Below are 19213 nucleotides of genomic sequence, written 5' to 3'. Positions count from 1 at the left end.
AAATCACATAAAAAAACAAACACAAATTAACTCTTTCTTTTTCTTTTTCCTTTTTTTTAACTATGATTTCTTTTGCCTAACAAAAAAAAAAGACAAACAATGGACTCTTATTTAAAAGAATTTTCTATCCACGAGCCGTGGGACTCAAACTAGACTCCTAATATTTTTCCCCCCTTCAAACTCTTGACATACAAAATACAGTCATATTTATTTGTTTTTTTTAATTTTCTTTCTTTTGCTTATAATTCGAGATTCAATAATTAATTAGATAAAAGCACTTTTAAAGGATAAGCACAACAAACGAGTAGGACCAATCCATCATTACAAGCACTAGAACTTAATATCTTTAAGTCAAGCCTGATTAAATCTTCTAACAACCGATAAAGATCCTCAAAAACAACAAAAACACAATCAAATTAAAAACCCATCAACAAACTTCTTAATTTTCTGCTTGGAGAATATACATACATATATATAGAGGTGACACGTACGGTGAGCGGAGCACGAACAAACTACAAGGAAAAAAAGAAAAGAAAAAAAGGGCGAAAGCTCATCCCAAATGTACAATAAGCAAATTACAGAAACTAAAAATTCATGCATTGACCGCCCTATCACCTGAAACAAGCCAGAAACTGGACTTCTCTTACAGGTGGCCCCACACGTGCCACGTTTACTGAACTGCCGCTTACCGAGCAGCCATCCCCTTCTGCAACCTTAATTCCTTGTAAAACATCTCTATAAACTCCTCAGCCTCCTTGTCCACCTGGCAATCCTCGTCAGCATCCCTCATCGTGAATGGCGAGTCGGTTATTCTCACTTGTCTAACCATCGGGCTCCACGTCCCGAACCACCCAGCTGAGCCCACCAAAGGCGATGCCTCAACTGCCACATCACCGCCGCAGCTACCCGACGCCATATCATCACCGCCAAGTGATGGCGCGTGGATCCGCGTGTGTTTGTAGTGAGCGTGGAGTTTCCGCCTCTTGGCTTGGTAATAAGGCTGCTTGTAGCTGTAGAATTTATAAGCAGGGCTGCCGCTGCAGCTGAACTCATACTCTCTAGGAGATATGAATGACATGTGAACATCATGTGAAATGCAACTCAGAGTGTTGTGTTGTTGGACCATGATGTCGTTCAAGGCTTTCCTTAGGATCTTGCCTCGTTTCATCAAGAAATGGAGATCAAGCATGAGCTTGCTCTTTAACATACCCTTCTGCATCATCAAGAAGATTAAACGTAGCATGTTGCACGCTTTCTTGGCTGTCAATGGTGGACCTGCTTCCATTTTTGTGCTCAATGAGAGAGAGAGAAAGGGAGGTATATGTGGTGGGTGATGGGGAAGAAAGAGGTATTTATAGAACAGAAAAGGGTAGAGTGGAGCCATGAAAATAAAATTTTCATAGCTCACCGTATTAAGAATAACAGATTCACTTTAATCATTTCTTTTGTTTTTGTGTTGTCTGAACTTTGTCAAAGAAGATGTCCTCCAAATTTCTTTTAATCTGATAATAATGTTTCTTTCTCGCCAAGGATAATATATATTTTAAGTTAGCTACCAGAACAAGCTGTCCGAGTTTAATTTTTCAACTTCTACTAGGAAAGAACAGTGATTTTGATTGAATCGACAAATTTCTCATTAGTTTTAATTGCCATTGTCGTCCTTGTCATAGGTGACTGTGAATTTGATAATCTCTCACTGGATTTTTTCTACTTGGATATTTTCCTTGGGGCAGGATTTTTAAATACAAACGAACCACTCATGACAACCATACTTTGATCTAATTAAGGAGATGTGACCGTCGCTGATCTATACTGTTAAGGTAAATGCTTGGTGCCGATATGAATTACCTGCAACTTTAAAACAACCGATTCTTTACTGTGTTTCACTGTTCATGTAAATTTTAAAATAATTTAATATATTTATTCAATTTATATGATAACTATTATACGTAATAGTTCAGTTAGTCAGTGTGCGTATCTAAACCTATAGATCATGGGTTTGAAAGCTAGGGAAAACATTATTTCTTTTAAAATAATATTTGAGATGTTGTTTATTTTTTTTTAAATAAGAGCTTCTCTATCATCTTAGTAAAAACAAAAAAAATAAAGGCTAGGCTAGGCTAGTGAGCCGGTGAGCCCTGTACTAGACTTTTGATCCTTTTTTTTTTTTTTTTGGGTTTTTCTCTTGGCACTTCACAAAAATATATTAGGTTCACTCACTTTTTATTTTTTACATGATTCTTAAATGCTATTATAAATTTTATTTAAAATTTAATAAATTATTTTTTAATTATTATGTATATGATATAAAAATAATAATACTAATAATAATTTTTCTTCAAAACTTGATTCAAATGTTTTTTTATTCTTAAAATTTTTAGATAGATCTTGAATATAATTTTATCATATTTATGATTTTTTAACTTTTAATTACACATAAAATATGAATATACTATTTTGATATTTTGTGTTAACTTGATGTAAGAATTATAAAATATTTTTTTTAACAAAAACAATTATTTCAGTTAAAAACATTGCTTTCACTGCAATAAACAAGAGGTACTTTATAAGAAAATAAATCTTGATGCAAAAAAACTCAAAATGACTGTATTTTTGAGTTTAATAACAATGTCAATCATTGAGACCTCAATATGTTTGTTTATCTCAACAACACGAATATACAAACTAGTTAATTACTATATTTATTTTGGTTTTACATAAAAATAAAGTCATTTAAATTAATGGAGGGCCATTTTAAACTTATTAAATCTTTTAATCATAATTTTTTTTTCAGCTGCACTCTCTCTAATTTTAGAAAGCATAATAATTAGATTCAACCTAACTCGAAGAGTTGACCCAATAACTTAGCCAAATCAGGATGACTCGGTAAAAGTTCATTAGCAACTCATGAGTTGATCCTAACAAAACTTGGGTCAAATCCAGCTAGGTCAATTTCAAGAATTTTGTTTAAATATTTTTGTCTAGAAAACATTGCTTTATTTATTTATTATTATTTTTTAAAATTTATGTTGCTTAGTGTTTTTTTAACAACTTAATCCAATATTGTTTTGAGATAGATTTAGGTTGAACTGTTGACTTATGGATTAATTCAAAAAATCCATGAATCGGGTTGATTCTAATAACCTAAATGGCTTTCACTTGAGGGAGTGAGTTAGAGAATAATATAAATTATATCTTAGGGTTTCATCTGACAGGTTAAACTTTTAGGTTGAGATGATTCTTTGATATTTTTTTTGTTCAATTCCTTAATCTCTTTCTTTTATTAATTAGAAAATAATAAAAAAGATTTACCTTGATTATTTCCTTAACAAGCCCCCTCAAACTTGTGATAATTTTAATTTTTATGAGTTTGATATATATCACTTCTATTTCTATTGTAGCCTCATCTACTTATCTTCAACAATTGTATTTTTTTCTTCTAAACATAGCTATTTTTAGCTATTTTCCTTCTTTTAAAGTTGTTGTCATATTTGTCTAGCAAAACATCTCTTTTCAAGATTTAACTTTACAAGTGATCATTCTATTTTGATTTACTATTCATCAGACTGATACTTTTTTTTTATATTTTTATCATGACTCTTTAGCTATTTTTCATTTTCTTCTTGAGAAAGATCTCTCTCTCTCTCTTTTTTAATGGGTGATCTCTTTTGTACCGTCTTATCTCTTGTGTAAGAACTTATCAACTTGTACTAAGTCTTTCTTGTTTTTTTTTTATGTTTTTTTCTTGATGTAGGATCTCAATTCTCTTCTTAGATTTTGTCATTTTACACCTTTTTTTTTGATATCATTTGATCATCCATATGATCTCGAGATTAATTTCATAAGTTGATGTATTATTGAAAAATAATATTAAATAAAATATATAGTAGATAATGAATAAGATTGAAAACAATGTGCTTTAAAGTGGTCGGATGGACGACATAAAGTCGCTCACCAAAACAGAAAGTACTAATATTTATAGCAAGACATGATCAATCTACTCTGATACCAAGAAAAATAATATAAAAATTAAAAAATAATATAAATCATATATTATATTTCATTTAACAACTTAAATTTTTAAATTAAATTGATTTCTTGCCATGTGAAACATATAAATCTTCATGAAATCTTGAAACCTGGGAAAGAAAATGAAACCGGTGAAAGGGTGTGTGTGATTTCTTTCACGTGGATGACATTTCTTTTCACTTTCTTGCACTTCCTTTCTTCTCCTATCTACGGTGATCGATCAAGGATTAGCTTCCTTTAGTGACAGAGCTGAGATAGTTGCAAAATGAAAGTGATTTGCATCTGGCTAGCTTGATAAGGTTGGCGGGATTGAAGTAAAACCAACTACCTTGCCACGAGGCTGCCTCTCCAACACTAGGCTTTATGGTAGATCTGTGGCCCTACATTTGGAGACCAATCCCTTCCCTTGTCATCTTGGCCATCCGATTAGTTTGATTGAAGTTTCACTATATGCTAAGATCTTAATAAGGATATATATGAACTCAGCAAGTGAAAGCTACAAATATTAATTCATAATGCAGCACTAAAAAAGAATAAAAAAGAAATGCCACTTGGTTTTTTGGAGCTCACGTTAAGTACCGTATACTTTCTTTTTGAAAGAAATTTATATTGGAAAAAGAAGCTGTATTTTATATATCTAGTGGGGTTCTCATCATGATGCAAGCTAGCTAGAATCCCAAGTTGTTTTGAGCAATGAATTTAATCATTTAATGGCAGATAAGCTAAAACTTTTCTAAAGGGCATTTCAAAGGTATAGCTACGAGGGACCGATCGGTTGTATTGTTTGCTATAAAAATTTGGTGGCAATGTCATTTCAACCAATAATTTACCTGATTATGACAATCACTACTGCACTCTCGAAATGCCATAAAGATTTTTAGCGTTTTGTTCCCTTCGTGGCAAGGAAAGATCATTGATCACTTGTTTGATTTTGACTGCCTTGTATTATACGACGGTTGCTTGTGAAATCGGGACCATCATGATCGATGAATGGGCCAGTATTGAGTCATGTTGTCAATTATGGTAGTTTTCAGTGTTCTTTCATAATTTATAAGGAAGCTAACCACACCAAATCTACATCTGGTTTTTGTGATTCTTGGTGAATGAATTCTACACCTGTAACCAAAATACATTAATTTGTCATTCGATGTCATCTACTTCAAATATAGAATGCTTAGATTAGAGAGGTGGAACGCCGTCCCTTTTCAGTTATATACACGTGAAGTAGGGCATAGGATGGCTCCCCGTTCATTGATGATGGCAGTGGATGAACTTGCAACCTTGAATGAGCCTCTAGGCTTGCCGTCGACAAGTAAGCCTTCTCCTCTTAAAATCTTTTCGCTTCAGGGTTATTCTTTGGAAACCATCCCTGGTGTTGCTATATCACAATTTATTCTTGGACATTGGTATTCACGAAACGTGGTATAGGACTTCTGTTGACAGCAGCAAGAGCCTCACATCCAAGCAAAAGCTCAAATCCATCCTATTTATTCTTGTCCGGCCGGTCTGAAGGAATGTTGTTTAATTATGAATTGATCTATGCACTATATATACTATAAACCAGACCATCTTTAACCTTGCAACTGAGGATCATCAATCAGCACAGACTCTAAGCACGATCAGGAAGTAAGCAATCTTGAAAAAAATACATTGGATATCGTTTTTTTTATAAAACAGGGGGGGGGGGGGGGGTGGAAGGGGGGCATGGCTAGCTTCAAATCTGGATCTCTTTTATGGTAGTCATCGTGAATCCATTTTCTTTGATGGATGACCTCAATGACAACTCATTCACGGACCTGTCATCTTAGAGGGGACGTTGCGCCTAGAAAATATGATAGCAGGAACTATACATACACAGAGCAATGGGCGATTAGGCATAAATTAGAATCAATCCCTAAAGATTTGACAACTTCAAATCCATTAACAACCATTTATGAAACACACATGACCAGGTTTAGAGGGTGGGAAGGATCCCAATAAGTTGGCAACCATCTGTATTGAAGCGAAACCAAATCCTCTTACTCTAGCTTTAAATGTAGTTATTTTAGTCCCTCCATCCTGAATTGCCGTCGAAGAATGGAGGGCCAAATTGCCGTCGTGTCCATATTGATGTCAAACTGGATTTTAATCTTCTGTACACGCATTATTTCTGAATTAATGTGGTGGGAGGGTGGATGCCTAAATTCCTAAATGACCATACTATACTCTAGCACTCCAACTTTAAATATAGTTAATTTTACTCCTTCATATTTGGTAGTTGCCATAGGAAAGTGGACGTCCAAGTTCTCGATATTTTTCACACATTTTCTACTTCAATAATTTTTTTAGTGATCGAAAAGCAGTGGTTACCTGGATTTTCTCTTAAAACTGTATTTTTTTTTTGTTATTATTAGATGAAAGCACCTTAGAATCATATTAAAAGCCTCAATAAACCTGTTTAGAAATCCATTTTAATATCTTTTTAAGCTATAAAACATCAAATCAATTTTCAAAATCAATTCTTACATTTGAGCTTAGATTTACCTTTTTTTTCTTGGTGATTGTGTAGCTTATAAATGCTTTCAATAAACTCGAAAGGCTTATTTTTATCAGATAAAGGTTATTAATGACCGGTTTCTGTCAAAATTATTATTTTGATCACTTTCTTTCTTTTCCATTTATCCATCCATCACCCTCTTTCTAGGATAACAAAACTAGGAACTTATTAAAAATTAGCATTTTTATTAATAGGAAAATGAGAGCGCCAAGTTGTCTGCCACTGCATTTCCTTCTCTTAGAATGTGTTTAAAGCTGACTTGAAGCATTCAGTTAGCTGAGAGATGGAATTGAAATGTGTTCCATTCTCCAAGGTGTTTAGTCCAGATCCTTATTAAGCCATGAGATAGCATTAACTGTATCTGACTAAAAAAATCCAGTCTATTTGCGGTGCCAAAGTGGTTGCTGCTCCAATTCTCATAGCTATTCTGATCGCCAGCACCTCTGTTTCATTCGATTCCTTAATGCCTGCTGCTAAAGAAGAAATACACAAGAATGTCCATGGAGATCTCTTAAAACCCCACCAATTCCTGACCTTCCTGGCTCGTCCAAACTCCAAAGACGACACATCCAATGTGTCTGCGGCCCAATCTGGCTTTGAATCATTGAAAATCAATCCATTCCTCGAAAGACATATCCACCAGAGGACATCATGTAGCATTAAAGAGCATACATTTCTCTGATAGAACCCAGCACCTGACCGCATCATTGTTGAAATAAGTTATCTTCATCTGGGCACAGACCAAGAGCCAACCTGAATGCCCTTGACGAATATTGCATTTTACTCCACATTACCGTTCTAGCTAATTATTACTCTCAATAAGAAAAAAAGAATTATGTGGCCACTCGGTGTCAATGAACTAGGATAACTCAGATAATGGTGGGCCACTATCACCACGTTAGTGCAATTATAAATTTTCCATAATTTATTAGCCAATGGCAAACTTTGCCTTTGCCCAGATGTAAAGCAAGGATTCTCCAGCTATTCTTTGTCCTTTTCCTTACATACAAACAGTTTTAAAAAAATCTGAAATCGTCCGTTGACGACAATGGCTTAATGATACAAGTTTTAAGCATCATAATTGGTCATGTCAACACTAACAGCCCTCACAGAAGCTAACATCCCTCTCCCTGTATCATGACAGAAGAAACACAAGGCAAATGGGAAGGCAAGGCCACGGTTGAGCTTAAAGGCCCAACAGCAGACCAGGTATGGCCTTTCTTGGCGGACTTCTGTAATCTGCAAAAGTGGCTTCCTGGTGTGGGTACATGTTACCAAGTTGAGGGTGAGCTAGGACAACCTGGCTTGGTTCGGTACTGCAGTTCTGGCACAGCATCATCGGATGGGAGCCATGAAGAGAGTAAGGTCATCTGGGCCAAAGAGAAGCTAATAATGATCAATCCAAGCGAACGGTGTCTAAGCTATGAGATCCTTGAAAATAACGCTGGATTCAAGTCATATGTGGCCACCATGAAAGCATTTCCAATCAACGATGGAGATGAAGATGGAGATGGTCAACATGGGTGCAAGATCGAGTGGTCCTTCATTGCTGATCCAATTGAAGGGTGGCCATTGGAGGATTTCAATTCTTATATCAATTCCTCTCTCCAGTTCATGGGACAAAAAATGGAACAGGCTGTCCTATCTGGGTAACTTAATTTAAGAAATTAGCATGTCTGAACTGAAATTTTATTCTTAATTGAATAAGTACTGCTATTAATGTTAATTATCGTCAATTATATACTATTGACTTAATTATGTGGACAAACACCTTGTCTAAACCTCTTTGAAATTTCCATGAAAACTTCTTTTGCAATAAATTTCTTGTTCTTCTAGAAATCCTCTTGGTGAATTTGATTTGGAGAATCTTGAATTAGCAAAATATGATCTTTGACACTTGGTGAAAACTTGTTTAGGCGACGAATATTGTGAAATGTGCATGTTTCTTCGTGATTTCTATTTAACCCGTGATTAGCTGTGGGTGAAACAAATTTTTTCATCAACATAAAAAAATAAAAATGATAGAACTAGTTCATATGCATTTTTTGACATAAAAAAGCTCAATCATAAATTTAAAAGTTTATAAATGCAATTAGTTAAATAAATAAAGAATTATTTTTGCAATTGGAATAAATCAGGAAACCCGAATTTTTAACTAGTCAAAGATAACCAGTCAAACCTGTGACCCGGGTCATAAACACAATTGTTTTCAACAATTTTTTTTAATAAATTTTATTTAACTTGAAAGAAAAATAGAAGCTTGAATTGAGAATCAACTAAATATCGAGGTGTTTGTTTGAAATTACGATAAACTTACAAATATCAAATCAAAACAAATTACATTGCCTAATTAAAAAAAATAAAATATTAAAGGATGAAATTAAAAAAAAATAAGCAAGAAAAAAAATCAACAAAGATTCAATTGTGAAGGATCAAGTTAATAAACAAAAACGAAATAAAATAAATAAGGAAAAAAGGCCTAGGTCTGCCAGTTTGGAGTAACCCACGCATCTGAGACGATTTATTTTTTTTATAAGATAGACTACCTGTCATCCACCCTAAATTTTTTTGAAAAAAAAATAGCTGGTGGCGTATAAAATGCTTTGCTTAGATTTTTGCTATCAGAGATCGTTGGAAAGTCAAGAAACGAGTGTTCTACACCCAAAATATCCATTTCCAAGATTTTTTTGATTAAAAAAACCATAAAAAACATCATAGAGACCCAAATAAACCTGTTTATACTTTCAAATAACTTAAAAAATAGTAAAAAACACAACAAATTGACCAAAAACCCAAAAACCTCCCATTGTTAGATTTTTTTAGGCGATTTGAAAATGAAATGTTATCTTATTGGAACTCTCCTCATAAAACAAAACTTGTAGATACTAAGATCGATAATTTTAGTGGTCAGAACAACTGTTAATCAGTATTTTCTCTCTTCTACCTCAAATCAGAGATAAAAAAAATAAGAGAAATGAAGTTTATGAACAAAAAGTGAACTTTGAAAAAATCAAAGGAATAAAAAATGTGTTTATTGCAAACTAAGAGGATCAAAGTAAGTGTTTTTTAGTCAATTTCAAACTATTATCTATTTCCTCCATGTTTTTTCATATTAATCCCCTGTCTTTTAATTTTATAATTCCTTAACAAAATAGAAGTAATTGGCTTTCAATTTGAACATAAAAGGATGAGATTAATGAGAAAAAAATTTTAATAACCAAAATAAAAAAAAATCATTACAGGAGTTCATAAAGAATTGTGAGGGGAGCTACAGTGATTTGATTTGATTTGGGAACAACATTTTCCCCACACCTTTTATTGTTTTGTTAACGCTGAGCTTAGCTTGAGGACTTATGGGATAGATGAAAGTAATAATACTTTGAGGACCAAATTGTAAATGATGATGGTCAAGCTTTCCAAAATGTGATGATCTTTCATGGCGAGGAAATATGAAACAGTTAAGCAGGATACAACCCTTAACCAAGACATTTGGGGGAAGCGCTTTAAGCACCAGAATAAAATAATCAGTGTTCTTTCTCTCATATAATTACTTACTGTGTTGTTTTTGCTTTATTGGAATTTCATCATTATGCTGATATATATATAATTAAACATTTTCTACGGCTATTAAAAGGACTCTAGACAAAAAAAAAAAATCTTATTTTAATTTTGGCAATTTAAGTCCTTATTAAGATTAGGAAAATACTGTAATCTAATTCTCTTAGGTGAAAAGATATTCTCCAAACAAAGACACCACATGTGTCCAATGAGATAAAAAAAATAATAATTATCTATTGATATAAAATTGAATTGAATTTTACAATTATGATTTTAAATGTCAAATATAGGAGAGCTAAATTTTATAAGATCTTTAACTATGTATGTATGTATATTTATATATATTCTTAATTTTATGAATTCACTGTTTGTTTCATTTTTTTTTAATTTTCTTATAAATTTATTATTTATTTGTTTCTCTCCTTTTGTTTCCCCTTGATACTGTAATATAATTCTCTCCAAGGAAAAGGAAAAGGGACTCTCCAAAACTAGCTTTTCTTCTTGGAAACAATTAAACTAATTAGAGTAGAAAAATAACAATTCATTACAAAAGTTGGTCTATGATTTAAATATCAGGCATCAAAGTTGTTGTTGTATGTAAATAGATGAACAACTGCCCATCAAATTACACATCCTCTCTTTAATGGCAGACAACACAGCCCCCAGATGGGAAGGGAAGGCCATAGCTGAGCTAAAAGGCCCAGCAGCAGACCAATCATGGTCATTTTTGGAGAAACCACGTAATTATTTGTATAGATTGTTGATATTAGGTTGTCTGCTTAGAGAAGGGAGGAACAAGCCACCGCATTACGGTGGCCGGAGTAGGCGAAAGTATTATTTCGAAACAATTTAAAACCTGCGACCACTGGGTGTCAATGAACTAGGATAACTCTGATAATGGTGGGACCACTATTACTACGTCAGTCCATAGTCCTTTTCCCTTGAAAGAAACAGTTAGGGAAGGAAAAAACAAATCTGAAGTCGTCCGTTGATAAAATGGCTTATGGAGCTTGGGAGCCTAGTTTCATTGATATTTTAAAATGTTTTTTATTTAAAAATATATGAGAATATTATTTTTTTATTTTTTAAAAAATTATTATTAAGAAACTAATCTAAAAAATATTAATTTAAAATAAAAAAAAATTTTAGTTTTTTTTTAAAACAACCGTTAAGGATGATAAATGGTCACCGCTACCGACCCTCACAGAACCTAACATTCCTCTCCCTCTATAATGACAGAAGAAACACAAGCCAAATGGGAAGGCAAGGCCACGGTTGAGCTAAGAGGCCCAACAGCAGACCAAGTATGGCCTTGCTTGGAGGACTTCTGTAATCTACAAAAGTGGCTTCCACGAGTGGATACATGCTACCGAGTTGAGGGTGAGCTAGGACAACCTGGCCTGGTTCGGTGCTGCAATTTTAGCAAAGTACCATCAGAAGGGAGTCATGAAGATGAAGAGAATAAGGTCATCTGGGCCAAAGAGAAGCTAATAATGATCAATCCAAGCGAACGGTGTCTAAGCTATGAGATCCTTGAAAATAACGCTGGATTCAAGTCATATGTGGCCACCATTAAAGTATCGCCTATCAACGATGGAGGTGGGGATGGTCAACATGGGTGCACGATCGAGTGGTCCTTCATTGCTGATCCAATTGAAGGGTGGCCACTGGAGGATTTCAATTCCTATATTAATTCCTCTCTCCAGTTCATGGGGGAAAAAATGGAACGGGATGTCCTATCTAGATAATTTTATTTTAAAAATTGGCCTGTCTAGCTGAAATTTGGTTTTTAATTGAATAAGAAGTACTGTTATTAGCTTAGTTATCAGGAGAAACACCTTGTCTAAGCCTTTTTTCAACTCCCATGAAAACTTCTTCTGCAATAAATTTCTTGGTCTTGTAGAAAATTTCTTGGTAAATTCGAGTTGTAGAATCTTGAAATGGCAAGATATGATCTTGGACACTTGATGAAACCTTGTCCTGGCGGTATCTATGGATTGGCAAATCTCAAGTATGGATTTTAATAAAAATTTCCTAAACTTTCTCCAAGAAGCTGCACTCATATATATCAACATAACTCTCTCATTTTTTTTCTTTTTGCCCCCTTAATAAGATAAGGAAGATACTGTAATCTAATTCTCTCAGGGGAAAAGAGAATCTCCAAGACTAGCCATTTTTCTTTTTGGAAATAACTAAACTAATTAAAGTAGAAAAATAATAATGCTTTACAAAAGTTGGTGTATGCTTTAAATATCAGGCATCAAATTTGTTGTTGTATATAAATAGATGAACAGCTGCCCATCGAACTACACCTCCTCTCTTTAATGGCAGAAAACACAGCCCCCGGATGGGAAGGGAAGGCCATAGCTGAGCTAAAAGGCCCAGCAGCAGACCAAGCATGGTCATTTTTGGATGCCTTCTGTAATCTACATAAGTGGCTTCCAGCACAATGCTGACATCGGCAGTGAGGTCAGCTGGGCCAATGAGAAGATGATGATGAATGATCCCGTTGAACGGTGCCGAAGTTATGAGATGCTTGAAAATAATGCCAAAGATAAGCCATGTGTGGCCACCATTAAAGGGTCGCCAATATTCAGTGGAGTTATTCAACATGGGGCAAGATTGAGTGGTCATTCAGTCTTGATCTTAATTATATAAATACCATTGAAACCCTCATCACATACTTCTCAACTATTTCTGATATTCGCCTGTTCAATTACATGTGTTCTTGCTGTATTAATTTGTAAACCAAAAACATAAGCTGATCTTTCCTGTAATTTTCACCTGAATACACTGGAGCAAATATACGTGCACATGGATTCAATTTCAGGCTGTTGATACAACTCTAATGTATCAGCTTCTAACTTAGAAGATGCTCTAAAATAATTCTCTGCAGGGAAAAGAGATCCCCAAAGTAGTCGTTTGTCTCTCAGAAAACCACTAATCTTGAAGAAGTCGTAAAACTCCAAAAAATGATTTGGACTTTTGTATAGTTATTTGTGAGTTAATTGAAGATGCAGGTACCTTCAAAATACTTCCCCTTGACTGGATAGAGGGATACTCTGATGATAAGTTAATGTGTGAAGGAGGAGGTGAGTAAGAGTAGGAGATATCAAGAGAAGGGAAATGTAAAAATAAAAGGGAAGGAGAGGGTGTCAGAGAAGAAGATGCTCCTTCAATCCTATACCTTCTTTATACAGTCATAGGACATGGCAAGTTACAAGGGGAGAGGGATAATTTAGTCAATTATTTTGCGTTTAATGGCTATGGAGATTGATTAGGGGATAAATGTTTTTGATAGTGATAGATAATTATATTCTAAACATGATGACATCATGGCAGTTACCGATCAAAGTAATTAATTAGCCACTAATTTCAATCTCATGCATCAAATTGTTGGGCAATATATGTAGATGAACAACTGCCCTTCAAAACACACATCCTCTCTCTAATATGGCAGAAGAAACACCACAGATTAAATGGGAAGGCAAGTCCATAGTTGAGCTAAAAGGGCCAACAGCAGACCAAATATGGCCTCTCTTGGAGGACTTCTGCAATATAAACAAATGGTTTCCAAGTATAGATGTATGCAACCATGTGGATGGTGAGCTGGGAAAGCCTGGCCTGACTCGGTACTGTGCTTCTAAAACACTATCAACGTATGGCAGTTATGATGAGGCCGAGGTCCGTTGGGTCAAAGAGAGGCTATTGATGATTGATCCTGCTGAAAAGTGTCTAAGCTACGAGGTCCTTGAAAACAACTCTGGATTCAAATCATATGTGGCCACCATGAAGGTATTGGAAATTAATGGATCAGATGCAGGTGAAAATGGGTGCAAGATCGAGTGGTCTTTCATTGCTGATCCAGTTGAAGGGTGGACGTTGGAGGATTTCAGTTCTTTCATTAACTTCTGTCTCCAATCCATGGGCAAGAACATGGAACAGGATGTCCTATCGGGTTAAGTTTAATATCTATGGTAGTCCCTATTGTTAGTCTTAATGTGTGTTGTTCTCGTTGATGGGCTCTTAGCCTGAGGCACGTGGTTTCTACAGGGAAGAAGCCTTTGTCAGAAGATTGTTGACGTGGAGTACAATTAAAGGAGATGAATGAATAGCTCAGCTTGAGCAGCAATTGATTCGTACATTTGTACTATATATTGATGAATATAATCTGTTTTCAGTATGAAAAATTATATAAGATTGTTCTTGTTTTGCTTTCGGACGCTGTTGGAAACACTAATATAAAGTAAAATTACCCAGATTGGTTTCATTTTTCTTTCCTTTTCTTGTATATATATATATAGACACACTTTGAGATGGTGGGATTTGGATTTTATGTTAGCGCTATCATTTGGTGTTCTTGTGGCCAGCATTAGGCATGGCTTCTATATTATTGAAAAGCTTGTTTGCATTTTGAGAAGCACCATAGCATCATTAGTGATACCAGCAAATTCTGCTAGTCAAAATTGCTTTTAAAACAAAAATATACCGAGCAGAGACATTCTGTTGTTAGTGTCATTAGTAAAGAGAAGGGAGGAATAAACCTCAACGTTCAACTGAAACAAGGGAAACCCATGCGCGGGACCTTCCCTCCACTGAAAGGGGCACTCCCTAGAGTAACTTTAGCTAGCTGTTGCAAGTAATGGCAATATGACATAACATTGATGCGAGGGCCAACTGGTGATATTTTTAGCATTATTTTTGTTGACCGTGAGGAGGAAATTTCCAAGCCTGTATAAAGAAGAAAACGTTTTTCCTTTTGCAGAAAACAGAAGCCACAACATGAGAGAGCTTCTTTTTCTTTGCATAAATACAAGTTCCATTTCATGAGGCATGCAATACACAAATGTGGGAGGAATAAACTCGCGACGTAATACGATGTTTGAAATTGCTATACTTATGACCAAGCCAAGCCCTTGACACTAAGAATCTACAGCTAACTGTATATTTGTTCAGATTCAGCACCTAATCTCTTCTCCATCCAACTGATTATATCCTGACCAACTTCTTCGCGTTCAGGCTCAAAGAGAAGGTCATGCAAGAAACCATCATAAAGCTTTATGTCTTTGAACTTGGAGGCTGCCTCATTGAACAAATCTTGAGATGCTAGAGGATCAGTCACCTTGTCAGCAGTTCCATGGAGAACAAAGAATGGGACGATCACAGACTTGAAGTTTCGCATCAAATAAGAGGAGATACGCAATATTTCATGCCCTGTGCGGACTCTTATGGGTCCTGTATAGACCAATGGATCGGAATACTTGGCCAGAAGTGCTGCAGGATCCCTAGAAACTGGAATGCCCCTTTTGTTTGCTCCTTTAAATTGGAGCCTGGGGACAACCAGAGAAAAAATAGGAGCCACAGCCTGCATGAAAATAATAAATGAATATTTTAATAGAAAGAATCAAAATTAAAACTAATGTAACCTCTTGTTTCTAAGGATTGATGGCAAATTTCAAGTAAAATGAGCTCCTCAAACAAAATTATTGCAGGGTAATGTTTCTGTCTTGGTTCCACACATTAAAAGCTAGAATTGTAACATTACCGCTATGCAGGGATAAAAAGGTTATACTGAACACAGCATTTTCAAGCTTTGGTATGGTTTAGTTTTGAAACAGCTTCAAGAATTCATAAAATCTAATGAATTGGACATCAACCATAACAGCACGATCCAACATGTCAGAGTTATCATGCTTCAAGAGTATAGGACCTTAACTCTGATGCACCGAACCCTAAGAATTTCAAAATGACATTCTCAAAAGCTCAACAGTATTGTTAGGTTTCAAGACAAAGTCCAAGTTCAAAAACTCAACTCATAAACCATGAGAACACAATCAAAAACTCAACTCATAAACCATGAGAACACAATCTAGCACATCACAGTTATCATCATTAACATCTCCACATCATTGTGATCTAGAAGACAGAAAACACTTACCCCAACAATAGGATGTGCAGGCTTGACACGCAAAGCAGGTGAGGTCAGAATAATCCCCTCCAGCATTTCCTTGATGTAAGGATATGAGGCTGCCTACTCAGAGATGCAATTGATTAGATCAGCTTAATAATGGAAACCGGTAGACCAAAAAAAAAGAATAAAACTTCCTTTATAAGTGTATATTACCTTTAAAACCACAGCACCTCCAGTTGAGTGACCAAAAAGGAAGCATGGTACTCCAGGGTACTCTGACTTGATCTTTTCCAATAGAGCTCCCTATTTATACAGATGTTACAAAGTTCATTCCTAACAGTTATGTAGGTATATTATGGATGCTTGAAGTAAATTCCTATAAACTAAACAAAACATCATGATGGATTCAAGTTGAATGTACTGCTAGGGCAGGGAAAAGAATTAAAAAAAAAACGATAAATTAGGTATATTATGGATGCTTGAAGTAAATTCCTATAAACAAAACAAAACATCTTGATGGATTCAGGTTGAATGTACTGCCAGGGCAGGAAAAAGAATAAAAAAAATGATAAATTAATTGCTAAGCTGCTTAAGAAGAGAGGATTTTGTAAGCCTTAACACAGAGTACAGGACATGACACACAGTAACGATCATTTACAATTTACCATAGCACCATGGATGGATAGGATAAAGAACAGTTGTCTTGGAAAGAACAAAGAGAAAGGTATGACTGAACTTACAGTATCTGCAACGACATGATCTAGTGAAGGAACATATCCATGCAACCCATCACTCCCACCATGACCTATGCCATGAAAAAAAAGAAGAATAATTACCATATGACAAAGCTAAAGACTCGGACTAGAAACAATTTCAAATGATAGAGAAAGAAATGCTAATAATATACCAAAAGAAAAGGTTATCAAAATTTTTATCAGCATAAGCAGGCATTGGAATGCTCCAATCTCAATGAGGAAGTTATCAAAATCTCTCTGGTTTCCACTTGAAGTACTTTCCAGTAGACTTTAGCAAATGTAACTATTCATGTGCTCTAAACAAACAGAGCATGAAGCTCCACAGCAACCTATTGACTATAAAGGTAAAGAAACCAAATACGCAAACATCTTTACAAAAGCTAGCTACCTGTCCAGTCCATTGCATAGACGCCAAAGTTGCATGATGTTAGTTGCTTTGCAAATTGACCATATCTTCCACTGAAAATGAAAGCCCAACAGAGGAGAACTCAGAAAAACTGTTAATTTTAAGGCACAAAATAAACAAAAAAAAAAGGATTAGCTTCAAATTTTATCACTAATAGAAGGGAAATTGAAGATGCAAAAGAAGTTCAAATATTGACAGAAATCCTCAAACGTTACCTGTGCTCATTGAGCCCATGAATAATGATCAAAATGCCCCTGAAATCACAAAGCAACCCTCATATCTCAGTACTGAATCAATGGGAGCGGAAACAACAGAAAACAGGATGAAAGTAAAGATATACATGCTAAAGTTGTGTCATATGTGGAACGAAAACCACAGTAAATCAGAACGAAGCAGCTCGACAGCCCCTTTATCCTTTTACTTACTGTAAGGCCTGATGTGCAGAAAATACAACAACATTTCACGTTTCCAAGTTCACAACATGCTCATTCTCGTATAAAAACACTATTTCTTTGCGTAATTTATTTTTAGAAAAAGAAAAAAAACAAACATCAATCACAACAAAACAATAACAATATGAAGAAAAAAAAAATACAATTTCCCAAAGCTCATGGTGTTAAATAGCATATTATTTCATAAAAAAAAAATAACGAGACTTTAAACGAAAATTTCTTTAAAATCAAGATTACAATTTTCTGGTCCAAAACCTTTCAATTAAATGTTGTTTCCCTATGTGAACCAGTAAATTCATTCCATTTCTATCTCATCAGCTTCTTGGATGCAGTATGAAGTAAAAATCACTAATTAACTAGGAATTGAACCACAACAATTAGAGAATAACCCAACTTTCGAAAACAACAACTGTAATTTCCAATTAAGAAAAAAAAACATAAATAATTAACCTCAAATTCAATTAAGATGATTCAACTACCTTTTTTAATTGCTTTTATATATATATATATATATATATAAAACTTGTTTAATTCCACATAAACAGTGACTTTCAAACAGTGTAATTATTAACCAAGCCCGAAGTTGCATGCAAGTTTCACTCTTTCTTAAAATTCCTTTATTCCCTTATTCCCGTGTTCCCATTTCTCAGTCAAACCAATAAAAATAAATAAATAAAGCACATACTTTCTAAACAAAATAAAAATGAAATAGAAAAACTCACTTCATTTGACCGGTTATCGGAAGCCAAGACCTAACGAAGAGAGCATTTCGTCTAGCACCAAAGAACAAGAACGTATTCCACCGGCAATCTTCGTTACCGGTCGTCATATCAATACCCTCAGCAAGAGCTCTCCTTCTCAAAGTATCTTCCTCCTCTAATCTCCGTCTTTTCCCCGACTTGCTAGGCGATGGCGGAGAGGCGGAATCAGCCATGGGACGGCGGCGGTAACGGCGAGGAAGGAGGAGGAGAAGGAGGGAAAAGAGAAGTGAGTGAATGAAAAGAAGAGAAGTTTTTACGGTTTTCAGGATTGGGATTATGCGATTGCTTGCTCCTGATGTTAGTGGCTCCATATCTGCTGCCGTTGATGACATGGTGAAGAGAAACCAAAGAACGAGGCAGAAACAGAGATTCTATAGAGAGGGAAGGGGTGGTGGGGGAGGCTGAGGGAGATGGAAAGAAGGTAAAGAGTGATTACGTGCGTCAAGCGCGGGTATTTATAGGTGAATCAAGAAATGATACGGATAAAGGTTCATTTTGGTACCTATTTTTTTAATTTTCTTAGTTTCAACCACAAAAGTTTTGAACAATTTCTAGTATGACCGTTTATGAAGACACATAATACATGCAAACCCTATCCAAAGACTGGTAAAAAAACCCCCTCATCGGATTATTGGAGAAAATATATATATTTTTAAACGTCTTGCTAGCATCACTGATCGAAAAAAGTGAGGACGGAGAGAAAATGAAAGAAAAGGATGGGAAATTTTGACAAATTTCAATGGAACGGTGGGATTCACACGGAACTTCTCAGAATTTGTTGGACTGTTATTTGAAATAACTGATA

At 35.1% G+C, this 19213-nt stretch overlaps 5 protein-coding genes across 5 annotated transcripts; 3 read left to right on the top strand and 2 right to left on the bottom strand.

The window, feature by feature from the left end:
* Nucleotides 1-435: 435 nt before the first annotated feature.
* Nucleotides 436-1500, bottom strand: LOC133688472 (uncharacterized). The gene has a single exon (XM_062107965.1). The coding sequence runs from the start codon at nt 1382-1384 to the stop codon at nt 686-688; it is 699 nt and encodes a 232-aa protein (XP_061963949.1). The 5' UTR covers nt 1385-1500; the 3' UTR covers nt 436-685.
* A 3598-nt stretch (nt 1501-5098) lies between these two features.
* Nucleotides 5099-8333, top strand: LOC133690156 (lachrymatory-factor synthase-like). Its single transcript, XM_062110372.1, has 2 exons — nt 5099-5341; nt 7710-8333. The coding sequence occupies exons 1-2, from the start codon at nt 5200-5202 to the stop codon at nt 8216-8218; spliced, it is 651 nt and encodes a 216-aa protein (XP_061966356.1). The 5' UTR covers nt 5099-5199; the 3' UTR covers nt 8219-8333.
* Nucleotides 8334-11291: 2958 nt separating this feature from the next.
* On the top strand, nt 11292-12042 carry LOC133688928 (lachrymatory-factor synthase-like). Its single transcript, XM_062108581.1, has one exon. It carries the CDS (start codon nt 11356-11358, stop codon nt 11869-11871), a length of 516 nt encoding a protein of 171 aa, XP_061964565.1. The 5' UTR covers nt 11292-11355; the 3' UTR covers nt 11872-12042.
* Nucleotides 12043-13442: 1400 nt separating this feature from the next.
* LOC133688929 (lachrymatory-factor synthase-like) lies at nt 13443-14382 on the top strand. The gene has a single exon (XM_062108582.1). It carries the CDS (start codon nt 13577-13579, stop codon nt 14084-14086), a length of 510 nt encoding a protein of 169 aa, XP_061964566.1. The 5' UTR covers nt 13443-13576; the 3' UTR covers nt 14087-14382.
* Nucleotides 14383-14859: 477 nt separating this feature from the next.
* LOC133688687 (uncharacterized) lies at nt 14860-18830 on the bottom strand. The gene is made up of 7 exons (XM_062108262.1): nt 18370-18830; nt 17411-17449; nt 17178-17248; nt 16775-16839; nt 16248-16337; nt 16062-16154; nt 14860-15488 (listed from the first exon to the last, which is right to left on the bottom strand). The coding sequence occupies exons 1-7, from the start codon at nt 18738-18740 to the stop codon at nt 15060-15062; spliced, it is 1158 nt and encodes a 385-aa protein (XP_061964246.1). The 5' UTR covers nt 18741-18830; the 3' UTR covers nt 14860-15059.
* Nucleotides 18831-19213: the final 383 nt, after the last annotated feature.

The sequence above is a fragment of the Populus nigra genome, chromosome 3 (assembly GCF_951802175.1).
Source record: "Populus nigra chromosome 3, ddPopNigr1.1, whole genome shotgun sequence".
Taxonomy (NCBI): domain Eukaryota; kingdom Viridiplantae; phylum Streptophyta; class Magnoliopsida; order Malpighiales; family Salicaceae; genus Populus; species Populus nigra.
This window is presented reverse-complemented; position numbering and strand designations above follow the sequence as displayed.